We start from the raw sequence: 21,162 nt of genomic DNA on the forward strand, positions 1-21,162 counted from the left end.
CATTCACAAAAAAATACTACCAGCAAGACCTGGAAGGGCGGCAGCTGTTGAGGTATTTGTCTGGTGCCTTCCTGAAATTTGGCCACTTTTATGGCACGGAAAAGCCTGAAAACGGGGTGGGCTGGGGTGTTCAGACAAAAAGGAAAACTGCAACATCATCATTGTCATTATTCAGTTTAAGAATAAACATAAGAACTCTTGGAATATGTTTTTTATTATTTCTTTAAAAAAAACCCCACACAACCCTATTTTATAAATGAACAAACTGCATATCCTGCTTAACAAGTTTCTACTTGGACGACTGCATTTTGAAATGTACCCTCCTGGGCTTCCGGGTGGTCACTTTCCCCCTGATTTCCACAAAGGTTCTGTTTCTGGTTTCTGGAATGAACTTGAATATATAAATAAAGATGGCAAAACCGAATGGACAGAAAAAGATTAAGCTGTAGGGCCCAATATGTATCTAGAGATAGGAAAAAATGGGGACAGGGAAGAAGAGAAAGAGGCAGACATGAGTGCAATGTAGAGCTCTATCTATCATCCATCCATCCATCCATCCATCCATAACACCCATATATCCTTCTTGGCTCCACCCAGCTCTCCTCATTATTTTTTGGGGAAAATAATGGTTGTAAGTAGCAAAGTCTGCACTCCTCATCAAAATTACCTTCAAAATCACTCACCTCTATGTAAAGGAGAATCAGTGCTACGATGAAGAATAGGAGCCAATGCAAAACTTGTGCAATCACAGTGGCTGAAGATCGTGATGACTGAAGGAAGAGCTCCACTACAAGCACAATTGGAAGTGGACCTTTGGTGGATAGAAAGGATTCCATTAATTTAATACTCCCCCACCCTTGAAAATTGATCTTTCCGAGTTATTGTTTTACTTGATTCGATTATTGCTTCCAGTGAGACATCTCAGATCAATTTCACAGTAAAAACAGCCACATTAACAACAACTAAAGACAATCCCATAATTTCAAAACCAATGCAGGTGCAGATTAGGATAAACATCTCCACTTAAAAGCTTGGTGAAAAAGGAAGTTCTTCAAAAGGTACCGAAAACACAACCAAGAATGGAGTGATGGGAGAGGATGCCAAAGACAAGGTGGCACCACACCACACCACACTCAAGGTCAGATTTGGATATCATATGGATCAGACCTTCTGATGAGATGGTATTTGCAATAGGTCCTTCAGAGCACAATCATTGATGGGTATAGAAGGAGTGAGATGATCTCTTAGGCATTCTTATCTCAAGCTATATGGGACTTTGCACACAAGGACCAACACCTTGAACTTAGCTTTGTAGCTAAACAACAGCCAGTGTAATCCCTTTAGTAGCAATGTAACAGGGTAGTGGAAGACTGCACCAGTGACCAGTCGGGGCATTACTTATTGTGCTAGTTGTAGGTTCCATCCCAACCTCATTGGTAGCCTGGGAAAGAATGCATTGTAATAATCCATCCTACAGGTTTTCAGCAAATGGATGGCATGGACCCACAATATTTGGCAGGGTTCAAACTCAGTTTGCTGATCCTTATCCAGACCTCTATTGAGTCAAGGTGCCAGTGCAGGGCTTGCGGACGTCTCCTGATGCAGATGTTACAGAGAAATAGAGATTGGGTATCATTACTGCACTGATGACAGCTCTTCCCAAATCTGCTAATGACTATTCCCACAATGGCTTCACAGGGAAACAGCATGAAGTAAAATATGGTACCCTGCAGGATGTCAGAGCACAATTGGCAGGGATCAAGAGATAATCGCCCAGGGCTCTGAAATAGGAGTATTGGAAAGACTGTAAAAGAATGTCTCCGGTGTCCATCTCACCAAGTCACACCACTGTCAATGGTATCAAATGCTACCAAAATATCAAGTGAAAATAACCATTTGTGCTCTAACTGTCCTCTGTGTCTATACTTCTCTGGTATACCAAAGTGTAGAATGACATCTTCTGCACTGGAGAGGGCAGGGTGGAGGGTACATCAGCAGCAACTCCATTTACTATCTCCTCGGCCTGATGCCAGGTGCTGGATCTCATGGCTAGCTCCAAGATGGAGAAGCTTCCTACTGACTGAGATGGGTGTCCTATGAATCACAGCAACTCCTCCCTCTCCATCACCCCTCAACACCTGCAGCATGTGCTCATGCAACACCGTGTATCTTGACGGGCACATTTGGATGTGATCAGCTTCTCCTAGCTCACCCACCCAGGTCTCAGCAACACAAGTCACATGAACAACTTCATCCACATTCAAGTTAGATATAACTCAGGTTGCCACAGCAGACAGGCAGCCATGAATGTCTATATGTGAGGAGTGCAGCATTAATAGTAGCTCCCTAGCCTTCTATGATGAATTACCACCTCCCCATAGCTGTGTGTCTTTCTGTAATGATCACTTACATTTATCACTTATTAATCTCTCCCCCATCATCTAAAGAGCTCAACACATCATCTAAGCACTTACCTGGCCCAATGACATGTGCAAAAAGGAAAATGTAGATTAAGATTACGCTGAAATATCTCATCTCTGGGACAGCACTCTGTTGGAGAAAGTAGAGTGCATTTCAGTTATGTGCTTGTGATATTGTCAGGTGCCCTTTATTTCATAAAAGTTATATACTGCTTGATTGTTATATATATATATATATATATATATATATCAAAGTGCATAAAAAGGTAAAGGACCCCTGGAAAGTTAAGTCCAGTCAAAGGCGACTATGGGGTGCAGCACTCACCTCGCTTCAGGGCAAGGGAGCTGGTGTTTATCCAGACAGCTTTCTGGGTCATGTGGTCAGCATGACATAGAATTAAGCTGCGAGACTATCATCATCATCATCATCACTTTTAATTTGTATACCGCCTTTCTATCATACAATACTCAAAGCGGTTTACAAGCTGAAGAAACAGAATCTAATGAAATACAAAACACCCTTATAACAATCTAATGCAATAAAAAATGTGATAATAAAACATAGCTTTAAAATAAGAAATCAAATAATGTAACGCTCAACAATCATTAGAATAGTATAGAATAATATCAGCATATGAAAATTAAACAGAAACCCACTCTTAACATTTACAATAAATAATTTCAAAATAACAATCAATAAAACAACAGCAAGCCACAGTGCATAAAAAAATTCAATACAAATTGAAAAACAGAGACTGGAGGGTGAGGCAAGGCAGGTGGAAGAAGGCCTTGCCTGATGGAGCCTATAATTCACATAATCCCTAACCATTGATCATGCTGGTTGTGGCTGCCGGGAGTTGAGTCCAAGAGCAAAACTCATCTTTCCATTTGTTATCCCTTATTCCTTAAAATTCTGGCTCACAGAATGCAGTAGGAGGTGGTGCAAAACACCAAGAACTGAGCCCCTGTGAAATCTGTCATCTTGGAATTCAACATCCATGTACAGTGGTACCTCTGGTTATGAACAGAATCCGTTCAGGAAGTCCATTCGTAATTGGAAACCGCTCGCAACATGAGGCACAGTTTTGCTAATGGCGCCTCCCGCCGCATGCGTGCCTCCGGCGCACAATTTCCACTCGCATCCTGGGGCAAAGTTCGCAACCAGGAGCAGCTACTTCCGGGGTAGTGGAGCTCGTAACCCGGAGCGTGCGCAACCAGAGGTACCACTGTAATGTTCACAGGGCAGAGACTATGCTCATTCTTATCCATTTGTAGAATCATAGGAGGCTGACTTATACCTGCCAACATTTGAACGTGAGCCCCCAAGACTGGAAGTTTTAAAGCAGAGTTGAGATGGCTGTTTGTCATGGATGCTTTAGCTCAGATTCGTGGATTGCAGGTGGTTGGGCTAGTTGACCCTCGGGGGGGGGGGTCCCCTCCAACTCTATAGTTCTATGATTCCATGATTTTACCTCCTTGCTCATTGCTAAACAACAGAGGTGTTGGAAGCACCAACCAGCAGTACAGCCATTTCAAATCACCTCAGCTTGTATACATAATTTTGGAAAAAGGAAATGTTCTGATGCCTCCACTGTCCGCTTCCCCACTTGCTGTGGAGCTGTTACACAGTGCATGTTACAGGGGAAGTGGGCTATGGGACAGCCCATTTAGCGATTCTCAGCTCTAAATGCCGCCAGTTACAAACCTGCATTTCCATGGCCACGGTTAACAGGACACAGATGAAACTGCTCACCCCAAAGCCAATGAGAAGCAGAAACCTGCAGCCCTTATAATAAGCAACCAAAATCTAAAGAATATAAAGACAAAGGAAGAGATCCTGTACATCAAAATTGGTTACTTTATGTCGGTTCCTATACAACTGGTGGAAAGCATTAATAAAGATAAAATTACCAAGCATATAGAGCAGGGGTCCCCAGACTACGGCCCGGGGGCCGGATGCAGCCCAATTAGCCTGCCAATCCGGCCGACGACCCCTGCCGCCTGCCGCTGCCGCCCGCTCTTACGGTGCGCAGCGCGGCAGCGCTCTTCCGGGTTGGGGGAAAAGCGCCAAAAATCCTTTGTGCGCATGCGTATGGGCCTCTCCCGACCCGGAAGAAGTCATTTCTGGTGCACTTCCGGGTCGGGGGAGGCCCACGCGCATGCGCACAACGGATTTTCGGCACTTTTCCCACCCTGGAAGCGCGCCGCCGCGCCAGTAAGCGCCCGTGCGCATGCACCCGTGCGTGCACTCCCTCGCCCGCCGGCCTGCACAGGCGCGCGCTCCCCCGCCCTCCGGCCCGCCGCGCGATCGGCACGGTGGGAACCGGCCCAAACGCCGATAAGTCTGGGGACCCCTGATATAGAGGAATAAGACATGCTGAAGAGGCATCAATTTGGCTTCTCTAAATGTAGGTCAGGCATCCCCAAACTGCGGCCCTCCAGATGTTTTGGCCTACAACTCCCATGATCCCTAGCTAACAGGACCAGTGGTCGGGGAAGATGGGAATTGTAGTCCAAAACATCTGTTTGGGGATGCCTGATGTAGATCCTGCTATACTAGCATGTTAGAGTTTCTTCTCTCTTTTTTTTTTTTAGTGAATGTCAAGAATGCTTTGATGGGTTGGACTGGATGGTCCTCGTGGTCTCTTGCAACTCTATGGTTCTATGAATGTCTTCCAGTAGCACCTTAGAGACCAGTTAAGTTTGTTATTGGTATGAGCTTTCGTGTGCATGCACACTTCTTCAGATACACTGAAACAGAAGTCACCAGACCCTTATATATAGTGAGAGGGTGGGGAGGGGTATTACTCAGAGGGTGGTGGGAATGGGTGATTGGCTGATAGGTGTGGTAAACCTGTTGATGACTGTTAATTACTGCAATTGGTCTTACAGGAAAAAGCAATGGGTGAGATGGCTAAAAATAGCTTTATCGTGTATAATGAGATAAGAATCCAATGTCTCTATTCAGACCAGGTCTCTCCATGGTTTTAAGTTTGGTAATAAGTTGCAATTCAGCAACTTCTCTTTCCAGTCTATTTCTGAAATTCTTTTGTCATAAGACAGCTACTTGTATAGAAGACATCTACTTTTATAGCAGACAGCTACAGTGGTACCTTGCAAGACGAATGCCCTGCAAGACGAATTTTTCGCAAGACGAATGCGTCTTGCGATCTGATGGTGACTCGCAAGACGGATTTGTTTTGCATAAACTTCATCTTGTGAATCACGGTTTCCCATAGGAATGCATTGAAATTTAATTAATGCGTCCCTATGGGCAAAAAAAGAAATCCCAATGCATTCCTATGGGAGACCGCGATTCACAAGACGAATTTTTCGCAAAACAAATTGACTCACAGAACGAATTAAATTCGTCTTGCGAGGTGCCACTGTACTTGTATCTTGTATAGAATGTCCTGGAAGATTGAAGTGTTCTCCTACTGGTTTCTCTGTCTTGTGATACCTGATTCGACTATGGCAGCCCAACACAGCCACCTACCTGTAACTAGTGAATGTCTGTGTAAGAAAGCTAAGAATTGCAAGGGCCAATCTGGATGATACCCTGTGCCCATTCCAAACCCATGATTCTGTGATGGGGGGGAGGGGAGGGGAATCAGAATTACAGATCAAAGTGTAGAGAGAGAGAGCGGCAACACAGAAATATATTGGGATTTTTTTTAAAAAAAGAAAAAAAGATCAGGACAACTCTTTAGGTTGACATACAAGCTTACATTAAGCAAGAATCCACATAAAAACAACAGTGCAGTGAGTGTTTCCCACAACTGTGTGTGTTCATGTGTGTCAAGGATCTTAAATAAGAAGGACTTGAATGAAAGCCTTTACATACCTACTCAAAGAAATGGGGGACTTAACGGTAAAGTAAGTGTGCAGAGGATGGTTTAGCTTCCAGATGTTGCTGGACTACCACTCTTTTCAGCCTCAGCAAGAATGTTCAGTTATTGGGAATGATGGGAGTTATAATCTAACAACTTCAGGAGAGCACCATGTTAACTATCCTGGGTGTACAGATTGCAGTCTTTCGGACATATCTGTACCACAGTCCTAAACTGGTGTAGCACTAATTTCCTTTTCCACCTTTGGGAAGTATAATTCTGTGGTAGTAGGACAGAGGTGAGGCACATTCTCCTTAGAAAGCAAAAGGAAGAAAGGTAAGAGTCCTTGCTCTCACCAACTCAAATTTTATTTAAATGAAAATTTCAAATTCTAAACTAATTTGAAAATTGATTTTAAAAACACAAAAAACAAAACACACCCTTCGGACAGCTTCCAAGAAGCCAGGTAGTATATGCGAATATGTAGCACTGCTCTTCAAAATAATACTCAGACAACTCATGCAAAACTATAATTATTGTGGTTTTTATGAAAGGGGGGGCACCTAAATTGGCACAAAATAGTTATAAAAGGTTGCATGCATTTCCAAGATCTAGAAGGTTAGCGAGAAAGAGGTAGAAGATGCTTACCCCAAATACCATTGAGATGCATAAATATATGGTGGTTGCTATTGTTGCAAATCGGGATGAATATATCCCCATATTTAAATTTCTGAGGTTTCTGTCTGCATAATAGTATGCCTGAAAAAGGATGCATACCATTACAAGTCTTATCTGAATGGAAGAAAAAGGATGTTGACAAAGATACATAATTGACCCGATTCTGCAGGACTCTTTTCGTGTTTCGCACTGAACCTTGGACATTAGCTGCTCCTAATCTTGCATGATCTCTATAATTGTCTTGACTCTTTAAGTAACATGTCCTATGGTTCAGAACTGCAATTTTCCTGGCATCTCCCTCCATGTGGGAATAAGGCAGCCACACCCCAAAGCCATGAAATGGTGCCTCCACGCTCCTCTCTCAAGAGGTATGTGGGCACCATGGCAACATCGGCTAGGCGTAATGAGCCGGATGTAGAGTCTGTACTTCTCCCCATACCACAAGATAGATGGTCCTAGGAGGCCAAGCCAGCCATGAGGAACATCTCACATACATCACAAGTTATCCATTCCTCAGGTCATGCCAGTCCTGGGGAACGTTTTCATCCATCTTTAGTTATTGAGGTCATGCCAGTCCTGGGGAACGTCTTCATCCATCTTTAGTTATTCATTCCCCAGGAGCTCAAACTTCCCATGAGAAACATGCATACTATGGAGAACAATAGGTTTGAGCATAAATGGGCATAAGTGTATTCTGCTGATATTATTGGATAATGCTAGATAGGTGTGCTGTAATGATTGGTTTATGGCTATTGCATATGCATTTACTATACCTAATAAATATGTGGTCATGAGAGAGCTCGGGGCTCTCGTCCCACAACTGGTTGACTCTATCAGCTGTCTGTCGTCCTTCACGAGAGCCCACCGCTTGTAATAAGCCTTGGTGCTATACCCTTTGCTGCTACATCTGGCTGTTAGCAGCTGGCTGTTACTTTGTAACAAGTCTTGCTGCTACACTCCAAGCTGCTAGGACCCCTGGCTGTTACACCTCCATTTCTAAATTTCCCTCAGTCTGCTGGACATGTAATCTTGGCATGAAAATCCACATCTCCCTACAGCTTTTCTACACATTAGAGCAGAGCTTTCCAGACTTTCCAGGTTAGTGACACACTTTTTAGCCATGCGTTATTTTGTGACACACCAATTTGGGTTTCACTAGCAAACTGGTGGGTGGCCTGCTCCCTTTCCAGCCCCAGGAGGAGTGCGGGGCTCATTGGCGCAACACACTTACACACTGCAGCCGACACACTAATGTGTCGTGACACACAGTGGAAAGCTCTGCATTAGAGGATCAAAGTTGAAAATGAAGATAGCTATTACCTAGAAAGACCCTGATGTTGGGAAAGATGGAGGGCACAAGGAGAAGGGGACGACAGAGGACGAGATGGTTGGACAGTGTTCTCGAAGCTACGAACACGAGTTTGACCAAACTGCGGGAGGCAGTGCAAGACAGGAGTGCCTGGCGTGCTATGGTCCATGGGGGCACGAAGAGTCGGACACGACTAAACAACTAAACAACAACAACAAATTCCCTAGAAACAGCCCCTTCTAAGATAAGGGACAGTTGACTTGAATCTCTTCCTTGCAAAATCAGGGCCTACTGAGATTTGCAGTCAGGTATATGTCTGATCAAAATTGCTGCAGAAGTTCTATTGTATGTACTTTGGCATATGATTGATCAAATCATTTCATGTAGCTGGATTTTTGTGTGGAATGCAGTCTTGCTTTTCTCTGATAATTGAGAAAGTTTTTTTTGGGGGGGAATCATCTCCTTCAATGGAATAGCATAAATATCCCTTTCTTTGAGCACCTGTCCCTCTTCCATTTGAGAGCATGCATGCAACCTTTTGCCTGTGTCCAAGCCTTGCTGATTCAGGTAATTATTATTTAATAAGGGTATTTCAGCTCTGCATCAGTATTATAGGTTGGTAATGTTAGCTTGTAGTTTGTAATGTTTTTATGCTATATATAACATTTTTAACCTTCTCTTATTTGTATCTGCAAGCTGCCTTGAGTTCCATAAGGGAAAAAGGCAGGGTATAAATGGACGCCCCCAACCCCACCACCAACAACAATTTGTTGCACTATCCAACTGATTAGCTCTACCACTTGGCTTGGATCTTTGAATTATTGAAAAGTTAAAGAGAATACAATTCACATTTAAGAAACAATATCAGTCAATAACCCTCCATGACTCGTCATTCAGGATTACCCCAATGACCTCAGTGCTCTGTACTTTTGGAACCTTTATTCCCCAGCAATGCCATCTTTCCTGTAGAGTGAGACCATTTACTTGGGCAGCAATGGGAAATCTGCAGCCCACCATGTGTTTTTGGACAAAAACTTCCATTATCCCTGACCACTGGCCACATTGGCTTCGCCAATGAGAGCAGGAGCCCCAACAATACCTACAAGCCTACAGTTTCCCTCTCCCTGTCTTACAGAGTTTGATATTTCTAACACTTAGAGAAGCATCTGAAAAACAGAACAGTGCTAGCTGGTATGACAGCCTCTAAATTTTATGTACAACAGGGGCCTTCATTTCACCTAGCTCAACCTTCCTTACCACACTGTTGCCATCGAACTGTTGTCCAACCATCAAGACAATTATGGCAATGACTTGCCTTCGCAGTTTTTTGGAATATAGCAGTTTAAGAGGTTTCATGTTCTTTTCTGACTTTTCAACAATGTCCTCCTGATGGAGCTCTTCAATCTCATCCTCCACATAATTTCTGTTCCTTAGTTTCTTCAGTGCTATGTTAAGAATAGAGGCGGAGAGGATCAGACTTCAAAAGAGGTACTTTTTAAAAGAAGGAAAAAGGAAGAGAATGGTAACAAAGGAAAAGTTGGATGAAGGAAGTCAAGAGGGTGAAATCTTTCCAGAATGCTTGGGGGCCATTGAAAGCCATAAGTATAGAAGTCAGAATGCTCACTGCAGAGCAGTAAATATACCACCAAGGTCAAGAGGATGCCTCTGTGGTGAATGAATACAATAAAGGAAGCAATTCAAGGCAAAAAAGGGGTTTGTTTTGGAAAATAGAAGTCATGTCCAAATAAGAAAAACAAAAACAGAACAGAAGCTTTAGCAAAAGAAAGACAGGGAGGCATAAACAGAATTTGAGGAGCATATTACTAAAAAAAAAATACGAATAATAGAAAAGTATGGGGGAAAGAGGTCATCACTTCAAGGGACAAGAAATATATCCCTTAGAAGGGGTCCATTCCTTGGGGTAAGAACTGATATATTTTTTGCTGAATAAACACCTTCATAATCCAAATACAATTAAATTGTTAGGCAACAAAGATAGCTAATGATTTGCCTGCCCAGTGCAAAGGCTGAAGAAGAAAGAACATCTGGAATGCCTGGTAGACAGTGCTGAGGAGGAGCATTGGTCATAGTGCATGTTATCATCAAAGATATTATTTCCTTTACTTGGAAACATGGGATTTGTGGATCAACATGAGGGAGACTTGACTGCCCTGGAGTCCTTGCCCTCTTGCAAGGTCAACAAAGATGATGAAATCTCTAGTTACTTTGAGGATTTGTCATTGTGGCTGAAATGTTTTGTCAGCTGAGGATTCCTTCATGTCTGAGTAGTGGAAACCCTCATACAAAACATAAAACCCAGGCTAACATTGCCTTGATGATTATGTGGGTATAAAGTGCATTTATAAAGTCCTAGAAATTCCAAAGCATTCGGGCCACCACTCTAAAGGCCCTATTTCTTGCCGAAATTGTTATTTTGCTCTCCATGTTGTTGGAATGGGAAAAGGAGCCAGATTTGAAAAGTGCTACATTCATTTATATTAACATAAGTAGGTCCATGATCGATCAGTCCAAATGCTCTTTATTGATTATAGACTTGTCATTCTTTATTGTGCTTGATAAGTGTAAACTGTTTAATTATTATTTGTTGATGTTTAATTTCACTGATTACTATTAGATTCTGATGGATTGTTGAATGCTGCTTTGTTTGATATAAGTTGTTTATTTTAAAGTTTAAAAAAAAACCATAAAGGACCCCTGACAGTTAAGTCCAGTTGAGAATGACTCTGGGGTTGCGTGCGGCGCTCATCTCGCTTTACTGGCCGAGGGAGCCATTGTTTGTCCACAGACAGTTTTTCCAGGTCATGTGGCCAGCATGACTAAGCCGCTTCTGGCAAAACCAGAGCAGCGCAAAGAAACACTGTTTATAGCACCTTCCTGCTGGAGCAGTACCTATTTATCTACTTGCGCTTTGACATGCTTTCAAACTGCTAGGTTGGCAGGAGTTGGGACAGAGCAATGGGAGCTCACCTCACATGCCGTGGGGAGGATTCAAACTGCCGACCTTCTGATTGGCAAGCTCTAGGCTCAGTGTTTTAGACCACAGCACCACCTGTGTCCCTTATTATTATTATTTTAAGTTATTGTGACTTTTAATATTGGATCAGATTGTTACTATTAATGTTTGATGTTTTATTGTGTTTTTATATGTATTGGTATTTGCCCAGAGTAGCTTGGGCAACCCAGCCAGATGGGTAGGGTATAAATTACAACAACAACAACAACAACAACAACAACAACAACAACAACAACAACAACGCTGGCTCCAGAGAGACTGCCCTTCTTTTCACCACCCTGGCCCAATTTTACATTTTATACCATTGATTTGATTTGCTATTTAAACACTAGAAACTGCCTTGGGTGCCCTGGCAGAAAGGTATATAAGTGCAATAAATAAATTTATGTATACAACGAATGAACATTTACATAACATGTTTTTCATACTTCTCATGTGTAGTTCTTCTGAAATGGATGTTAGTGGGCTCTTATGACTGACAGCATAAGAATGCTAGAATGGCGAGACCTTATGTGACTAGCCAATAGTGGGTGACATTGCACAGCTATGTAGGGTGCTCACACTTAAAGGTCCCAGTGCAATTCAACACATCGTACCTTGCCTTGAGCTTTCTTCATCCTTCTTCTGAATGAGTAGGTACCTTGGGCTTTCAGGTAAGAAGGGCAGTAGAGGCAACTGAAGCAATGGCATAACACCAAAAAGTTTTATCAGAGTTGGGAAGCCTGTCGAAGAAGATAGTATGAAGATAAACAGCAGCACTCCATCTGATGCTATATCCCTATGTTTGAGAAATGGGCTTGTTTGTTGGTTAGTCAGGCAGTCAGTCTGTTCTCCATGGGTTTGGATGCCTTTCAAGACATAATCACCAAACTCAGCATGAGGGTTTCAAAGTTGGGAGACCTTAGTCAACATGTGGATGCCAGATGTCATTTTGAATCAAGATGGCAGCCCAAAAAGTCTTTCCCCATTTTGGGGGAATTAATGTTGCAGTACCGGAACCTGTTCCTCCCACATGTTAAAAGTGTGGCACTTATTGTAAGAACATCATGGTGACTACCAGAAACTTCCTTCCTTCCTTCCTTCCTTCCTTCCTTCCTTCCTTCCTTCCTTCCTTCCTTCCTTCCTATTTTAAAAGCAAGCACTCCCCGCTGCTGTACTATAAGGCAAAGAATTAACGTCACTGAGTTACCTTTTCCCGTCCCCAAGACTTCTTGAAGACAAAGTATCTGAGCCACAAGGAAACCAAACAAATAAAACAGGTGGTGCGTCATGATGATGCCCCCCCTCAGGCTTCTAGGGGAGATCTCGCCAAGATACAGAGGGCCAACACAGAAGCATATTCCTGGTTAGATAGAAATTCAAATGGTAATGCACAACATGCATGTGACATGATTTATTTATTAAGGCTTGTATTCAACAAATTACTATGCAAACTATTCCATCAGCACAATGTGCACAACTGAACATTGTCCAATTCTCTCCCCACCCCCCGCCCATGATGCCCCAGCAAATATTTTCCTATAGTTTTTTCCTCTCTTCAATCCTCCAGAATAGAATTGGGAATGCTGTGTGTTGTAGTGGGAGGAAATTGGGGAAGGTCCCTTCGCACCCATGGGAGGGACTCTTGGAAGGAGTTAAAGGGCAAAGAGGGATACTTGGAATAATGGTAATCATCTCTTCGTTGAGAAAGCATCAACTTCTTATCTTTGGTTTCAGCTAGGACTTGCTCCAGGGCAACATCTCTGAAAGGTTTAGTGCCTACAAATGTCATAGAGGTTAGACCTGTACACAAGGAAGCATCCAAATCCCAGTCAGCCAGAGGTGTCTCCTTGTGCCATTCCAGCAGCCATTGTGTGAGAGGAGGACTGGGCAGAGTCCATAGATGAGTCAGAGATGAATGCAAGGACATGGGAAGGTTTTAGAAGTGGTATCTGAATTCTGTCAGGTCCCTGAGTTGGATAGCCTAGAACATCTTCAATTGAAAATAGTACTGCCTTGGGGGGGGGGGCAGAGGTGGAGACTGAGGCTCTAATAGCCAATGTACAAGCTTCATGTGCACATTTGAGAGCAATGTCAGATCTACACTGATTGGCATCTTTCATTGTATAATCCCATATCTGGAAAGTAGGACAATTAGTGGAAGGGGGCAGATACAGGTTGCTCAGCAATTGAAGGCATAGGTACCTGAGTACCCTTGCCAAATTCTTTGGAGTAGGATGTTAAAGATGAAACTGTTAAAGAGACAATGACGAAATGAGCAATGGAGATAGGGAAACCAATAAAGATGGATAGATGGGAAAGACTCTGGAAAGTAACGTGGAAGTTTACAGTGTCAGAAGGAATTAGAGAGAATTTAATTAAAATGTTTTATAAATGGTATCTGACACCAGTAAAAATTCATAAAATGTACAAAACTAAAGATAATTGTTGGTGGAGGTGTCAAAAGGAAATCGGAACATTCCTACATATATGGTGGAACTGTAAAATGATAAAGCCATTTTGGATTGGAATTTTAGAAGAATTAAAGAAAATATTCAAGTATAATATTTATTAAAAAAAACTCCAGAGTCTTTCCTATTAGGAATGATTGATAAAGAGCTAGATAAAAAAGATGAAAAGGTATTTTTGTATTCGGTGGCGGCAGCAAGAATCCTAATTGCTAAATTGTGGAAAAAACAGGAAGTTCTTACCATCAGAGACTGGCAAGAGAAGGTAATTAGCTATATTGATCTGGCCAAATTGACTAATTCGATCAGGGGTGGTTCAAATAAGAAATTTGATAAAAATTGGGGAGAATTTGGAATATATTTGAAAGGACTTGGGTTTAAAACAAATATTCTGTAGAATTCCCATGATGAAATTGAAGTGAAGCAGTATGAAAGTAAAAAAAAAAAAAAGTAGCCCGGGATAGAGATAAGGAGAAGTCGATGTGTAATGGAAGATGTAAAGTATTGGATTATTGAAAATGAAGATGTATAAGTAAAGCAGATAGAAGTAAGGTACAAAGCAAAGTAGGCTGTATTCAAATCTGTATTGGTGTTTGCGTGTGTAGCAGCAAACCGGGAGGGGGGTACGGTGGCCAGAAATAAACTGTGCTTGTGAAAGAGGGGGGGCTGTCTAATGGATCCCATAGCAGTAGTACAGGCAGTCATAGACTCCTGGGAAAACTGCTTCATGAAAGGATCTCTCACCCACAACATCACAGAGGGTGCAAGGACCTATTTTCCTGCTCCTTTTCAGGTGCCAAACTTCAGTGTTCCTGATCTAATCAGCTGAATGGCGCAAATTGCAGTCTGACTTCTGCCTGGGTGTCCTTAACTTTTAAAAATATGAGGCACTAAATCCAGGACCCTGACTCACCTGTGCTTATTCCAGAGCAGAGACGTGAAAAGATGATGTATCCACGACTATGTATTGAAAGTGAGAAAGCCATCACAACAGCAAATATAATTGTTGAAAAGTTAGTTATGAACAGTGCAACTTTCCTGGAAAGATAGTGAAATGGAGCAGTGAGGTAGGGGATATATTGTACCATCTAAAGAGCAAAGGAGGGGAGGTACTATGGAACTGCAAGGGTGTCTTCAGGGTTGTTGTTGTTTTGGACAATTGCTTTTGGTTGTCATAGTTTGCAAATGGGAGGAAGAACTACACAAGGCACCAAAACTCCTACTGCCAAATCAGATAGCTCAAAGATTGCAGGACACACTGAATTTCCACAAGGGCTAGAAAACTAATGTTTGTCACTATGCTAGGCAAGTTTTGTTAGTTGGGGAAACTGGTGAGAGAGTCTGAGATCTTCTTAATGGAGGCATGTGCTCTACTACCAACCTGAAAAAGTCTTTAGGTGCCTGCCCTAGGTACATATCTGAACGAAACCACATTGAAAGGATGATCTTGAATTCAGAAGGCATGTACCCACCTCCTAAAAACAAAGCTTCATTAGCTACCATTAGGTCTCCAGGGCCCTAACTAGATCCTATTGTGTTTCTGACTGCTACATATCACTCCATGAAATGTCTAACAATTGTTAAATGTGATCTGACAAATGCCTGTGCATTTTTCTATTTCTGAAATCCCACCCTATTGCTTGAATGAGCAAGAGGAATGATAATGTTATTGTATCTTTATAAGGTGTTACTCGGGGTTAGAGGGGCTGTAGTCAACAACATTCCCCCATCACCACACCCTACCATACTAGGTCATGTGGATGACAAGTCTCAAGTTTATCTCTATACCTGCCAAATCTATCTAACAACCAACCAGCAGGAATGGTCGCAAAGGAGGCTCCGAGTGGAAACATAGTCATGGTGATAGACACAAGGGTAATCTGAAAATCTGCTTCTCCAGGTCTTGTCATGTTATAGAAGCTGGGCAGGAGCTAGGAGATAAGCACATAATGATTAGGACCTCACCACAGATCACATGGCAAGAAACCTGGAGAGCTTGGGACTTAGCTGAAATCCAGGAGGGTCATGGCCGGTCAGTGCATACAATGAGCTACATGGCCTATCTCCAACAATAATAACAATACTAGTTTTATTATTTATACCCTGCCTATCTGGTTTCCCCAGCAACTCTGGGCAGCATCCAACACGTATAAAAACATAATAAAAAGTCAAACATTAAAAACTTCCTGATACTGGGTGCCTTTAGATGTCTTCTAAAAGTTGTGTAGTTCTTTATCTCCTTGACATCTGACTGGAAGGTGTTCCACAGGGAAGGTGCCACTGCAGAGAAGGCCCTTTGCCTGGTTCCCTGTAGCTTCACTTCTTGCAACGAGGGAACCACCAGAAGGACCTTAGAACTGGACCTCAGTGCCTGAGCTGAACAATGGGTGGATACGCTCCTTCTAGTATATTGGACTGAGGCCCTTGCTTTTTGAAGGGCCAAAAGCCTTTGCTTTTTGAAGCCATCTGTGCTGTAGTGCCATCTTACCCCAATAGTGTTGCGGAGTACCCACAGATTGTAGCCATGCTGCACAGATATGAGACAGGAAGCAACTGTTACCAGAATCAGCACCACGGACAGCTCCTACAGGAAGCAGCAGCGAATACTGGGATGAGACTGTACATTGTTAATTAAGTATACTTACCACTCAAAAGATCCTAAATGGAAAGACAGAATAAATATATAGTTCTGACACCTGGACATTGCTTCATAAATGTATTTTTGTACCAACTATTAGCTGAGTTCTCTGGGTGGTTTCCAACCTCATTAAAATTCAAACTACTACAAAATTTGAAACAAAGAAAAATATTAAATCTAAACAACACAAATAGCCATAATGTAGACACTGCCTGGAGACTTTCTCTAGTGAGAACATTTCATGAAGGGGGCTCCACCTCTTAAAAAGCCCTTCCTCTCATCACTTGCTTTCGAAGGGCCAGTTAGCATAGAAAGGAGCAGGTGGGTACCTATGGGAGTGAGAGAAGACAACATTATATACCAAACCTTTTCCTTTCCTTTCCTTTCCTTTTAATGGACTGGTTCTATTTCACCACAATGCTAAACCAAGTCCTGCTTAATTTCAATTATCTGTAGTCCTTTATTGCTAGGCACCACACCATTAATAGATATGTTACCTATGCAATACAGATATCAGATGGTATCCTTTATTGTGATTAGTTCAAGCTACACCCCTATCTTGAAGATCTATGAATTTCTATGACAGAGGAGTCGACCTAATGCCTAGAGGTGCCTATTCTTTGGAATAGATATATGGAGTCCATGCGATGGGAGCTACCATTCTACGTTAAAAATGCTCAACTGGTAATCAAAACCACCTACATAGAAGGATAGAATTGGAAGGGATCTTGAAGATAATCTCGTCCAACTACCTGTCAGTGTTCAACTGTCATAGGCATATGACTGCATGAGGTAGGTGTGTTGAACTGAACTGATGCTGGAGTAAGTCCTCAAGAATGGTATTCTGGGGATGTGGGGGAGGTGGAACCAGAATGGATTTAGGTTTGATCTTAAGCTTGGTCATGTGACCTGGGAACACAGCATAGAACACTATTTTAAAGTTTTGTTTTACCTCTGCCAGGCTTAAGCAGAGCAGCACTAGCCCCACTGATTAATGGAGTCTGGTTCTGGTGTAAATTTATGCTGGCTTAATTTAAACCAACTTGTTCATTGTGCATAGGATTACTCCTTTAGTGACATGTATCAGTTGTATCCTCCTTTTTATTCACGGTGTTTAGGTAGTGGGTTGGACGAAGCACTCCACTCTCACTCACCCCTTTCTTGGTTGCTGCAATGCCTACATCCTTCTTGCTATTCTCTCTATTTCTGGCTTCTTGAACAGTGGATTGGACAGAACCCACTGAGTTCACCTCTCTCTTGATTTCTGCATTGGCTTTCTCATCTCCTGGGTCCATGCTTTCTTGTGTAAGAGTCAGAAAACACACTCACCTGTTGGGGAATAAGAGAGTTCTTTTGACTTACCCTATTTCCCAGCACCTAGCTCCAGATTGATAACTTGAAGTTCTTCCTTTTAGCTCAAATAATTAAAAACAACAAAACAACAACAACCTAACCTAACCTAACCATCACCAGAGGTGTAATGGAAGAGGAGGGCAAGGGATTGCAGCTCTGGGACTTCTTCAAAGCAGAAGTGTTTGTGTCATCTGGCAAATGCACCAGGATAACTGATGAAATCTCCTTTCTCTTTTCAAGTGAATGAGGTGATGTTTGTGATGATATCTTAGAGAAAATCGGTATATAGAAAATAATCAAGTGGATGCAGAGTACTTTGATAAGTTTTCGGCTTCATATAGCACTCTACATTTAAACACTTCTTTGCAAGCTTCTTTGCCTTTATAACGAAAAGCTAAAATTTGCACTTTTTGTAGCTGAATGTATTTTGAACGAGCTCAGTGAGTTGTAGAAGCTGAATATCCATAGGAGTGCTGTTCCGCAGCTCTTAATAAATTGAGTACTGCTAGATGCATTTTTGGAGTCTCCTTGGGGACATGAGTATGGACATGCCATAATGAGCATCTGCACTTCAAAATTTACCACTATACTGTTCATCACCAAATCACTGGTATTGAAAAGATAATGGGAGAGAACGTCTTTAGTCCTTCAACATATACAGTTGTACCTTGGAGGTTGAACAGAATCCATTCCGGAAGTCCGTTCGACTCCCAAAACGTCTGAAGACCAAAGCGTGGCTTCTGATTAGCTGCAGGAAGCTCTTGCAGCCAATCAGAAGCCACAGAAGTCCCATCGGACGCTAGGCTTCCAAAATTAGTTTGCAAACCAGAACACTCACTTCCGGGTTTGCGGCGTTCAGGAGCTTAAACGTTCGAAAACTAAGCTGTTCGAAAAACCAAGGTATGAATGTATTGACATGATCTCAGACAGAAGCTGGAGAAAGTACAGGAGCTGCCCATGTCATTGATTGTATAAAGAACCACAGAAATAGGTACAGATGGAATCTCTCTATGGGCACCCTAACCCCCCAATGCAGAGTAGTCACCATGGAAGGATTTGAGGATGAATAAGCAAGAATCCACAAATGTGTATGCCCAAGCATCACCAACCCCCACTGCCTGCTATGTGCAGAAGACAATACAAATACTTCCTTGGGTCAAATAAGGCCACAGCTTTATTGATTACTGATGTAAGAGGTTTGGCATGAGGATTGGATATAACCATTTTCATCCAGCCTGCCTGCTGGATGTGTTGATTATTGGAGTCAACCCTAAAGTGGTGATGTCCTATGACTTATATCAAGAAGGAACATCCCCCGCTGGATCACCATGTTGAGGATTGCTATAGCCCTCGCTTGGTTGTCTGGATAGAAGCAGCTCCTCCTGGATAGAAGCAGCTCCTCCAGGATACCCCTTACACTTCACAGGGGCACCACAATGCACCACAATAACAACAACAACATAAAGTGTGTGTGAGAGTGAGTGAGTGAGTGTGTGTGTGAGAGAGAGATCTGACAAGGAAATACAGCCTTCCGTCAACCATGACTAAGGCTTAAAAGGTAAAGGGACCCATGACCATTGGGTCCAGTCACGGACGCCTCTGGGGTTCTGATGCTCATCTCACTTTATTGGCCGAGGGAGCCGGCGTACAGCTTCCAGGTCATGTTGCCAGCATGACTAAGCCACTTCTGGCAAACCAGAGCAGCACACGAAAATGCCATTTACCTTCCCCTATTTATCTACTTGCACTTTGTGCTTTCGAACTGCTAGGTTGGCAGGAGCAGGGACCAAACAACAGGAGCTCACCCCGTTGCAGGGATTTGAACCGCTGACCTTCTGAGCGGCAAGCCCTAGGCTCTGTGGTTAAACCCAATGCTTAAACCACCAAAGTTTTGATGATTGCTATGAGGTAGGTAAAACCCACTAGACAAGACTAATTGGTCCAAGGGGTTCACTGGACAAGTGAACCCAAGTGAAACCTGCTGGCCTCAGTTGGTCCCAGGAAGAGTCCACCCCCCAAGCCTGCCTGCAATAGGCCAATTCAGCAGGCACACCTAGAATCTGTCCTCCTAGCCAGCATGGAGGACCAATTGGCTCCTCACTGGCCACGAAACACCCACATGCAGACACTCCATGTCGGATCACACCAGGCGAGGCGCTGCAGGCCCGAAATGCCCCCATACCAATGGGTGGGGTAATTGGAATTATGTGCACAAGTGTTGCCACCCCCTGCTGCCCAATATGTGGAGAAGAAACAGACAAAACAAATACTTCTTACCATAGTGATCCCAGACTGGTGAGGAGAGCGGAACAGGGTCAATTCCTTTTTCTTTCTTTTTTTAAGCACTCAGAACTCTATTGGTGTTGCAAGAGCCAATCAGGGGGAAGGATGTCAGAAGGTTCCAATAGGTTGACAGTTGGGAGCTGAGATGATCCAAGCTTTCTCCTTACAAAGGAGACTGCTCTATGGTCATATTCTCACAATAATTAAACTTGGAACAGTTGCTGGGGCGATAGAACTAGAATTCTGTTTCCTGCTGAATCAGAATAAAGTCAATTGTATTTTGTAGGCATTAGTAGAATGGCTCTGTTCAGACCTTCTGGCTTCTGATGTTATGATTCCAAGGGTTGTAGATAAACTTTGGGCTTTTCTGTATAAACGTAGCTCTTCCCCAGTCCTATAGGACCCACCCCCCTGTTATAAGCCAAAAAATGGCTTATCTTCTGAGTTAGCCAATAAAACTCAGAGACAAGAGGAGTTAGGAGTCCATTTTGTTTAAGGTTACAGTCGAATCTTTTCGCAAAACTGCAACCCCGCCCAAAGGTCGGGCAGGAATTTATAACATTTCAGACAAAGGATTTTGATTTAACCAATCACATAAAGCATTACATCATTTAATATTTCACTATTCATCATTATCTCATTTCATATTTAATACATATATCATTACCTAATCTAATATGCATGCACAATAAGCATTGCTAACTAGGCCAAGGATTGCTACCTAGGCCTTTGATTCTCAATAATACGTTACATTGTGAGATAATATGCGTGTTGGGAACCTGTGTTACGTGTACCATGTAACAATTTGTGTTCTAGCTTATGAATTATATCTTTGTGATTTGCATGTTAGCTGACCTACTCTGGTAAAAGAACAGCATCTTGCTAAATCATCAGTTTCTTAAAGCAACAGGTTACCATAATTCACTATTATAAGCATTTTCCAGGATTTATAGGGATTTACATTATCACCTTAATTGGGGCCCTTTGGGGCCCTGCTACACCCCCATTGCTGTTGTGATTCAAATTACATGTCCCTGCCTTCTCTAAGTGGACTGCATGAGTCCATCATTATCTGGACTGGGGGGGGGGGGGAGAGAACATTCATTGTCAGGTACCCCCCCCCCAAAAAAAAAGCATCACAGGAGCTGTAGTTTATCCCACATGTCTAAT

General features: G+C 42.7%; 1 protein-coding gene across 1 annotated transcript; it reads right to left on the reverse strand.

Annotated features, from left to right (window-relative positions):
• Positions 1-289: 289 nt before the first annotated feature.
• LOC118089661 (solute carrier family 2, facilitated glucose transporter member 5-like) lies at positions 290-17,651 on the reverse strand. Its single transcript, XM_088675990.1, has 12 exons — positions 17,511-17,651; positions 16,207-16,302; positions 15,507-15,649; positions 14,632-14,756; positions 12,461-12,613; positions 11,868-11,993; positions 9,495-9,682; positions 6,899-7,009; positions 4,126-4,227; positions 2,475-2,550; positions 684-811; positions 290-463 (listed from the first exon to the last, which is right to left on the reverse strand). The coding sequence occupies exons 1-12, from the start codon at positions 17,649-17,651 to the stop codon at positions 290-292; spliced, it is 1,563 nt and encodes a 520-aa protein (XP_088532116.1).
• Positions 17,652-21,162: the final 3,511 nt, after the last annotated feature.

This window comes from Zootoca vivipara, chromosome 8 (assembly GCF_965207765.1).
Source record: "Zootoca vivipara chromosome 8, rZooViv2.hap1.1, whole genome shotgun sequence".
Lineage (NCBI taxonomy): Eukaryota > Metazoa > Chordata > Lepidosauria > Squamata > Lacertidae > Zootoca > Zootoca vivipara.

Coding starts and splice junctions, on each gene's coding strand:
- LOC118089661 (XM_088675990.1), bottom strand. CDS start 17,651: ATGGACCCAGGAGATGAGAAAGCCAATGCAGAAATCAAGAGAGAGGTG. Junction 12,614..14,631: donor CTGCTCTGGAATAAGCACAG/GTGAGTCAGGGT, acceptor CTATCTAACCAG/GAATATGCTTCTGTGTTGGC. Junction 9,683..11,867: donor TGAAGAAAGCTCAAGGCAAG/GTACGATGTGTT, acceptor TTCTTAACATAG/CACTGAAGAAACTAAGGAAC.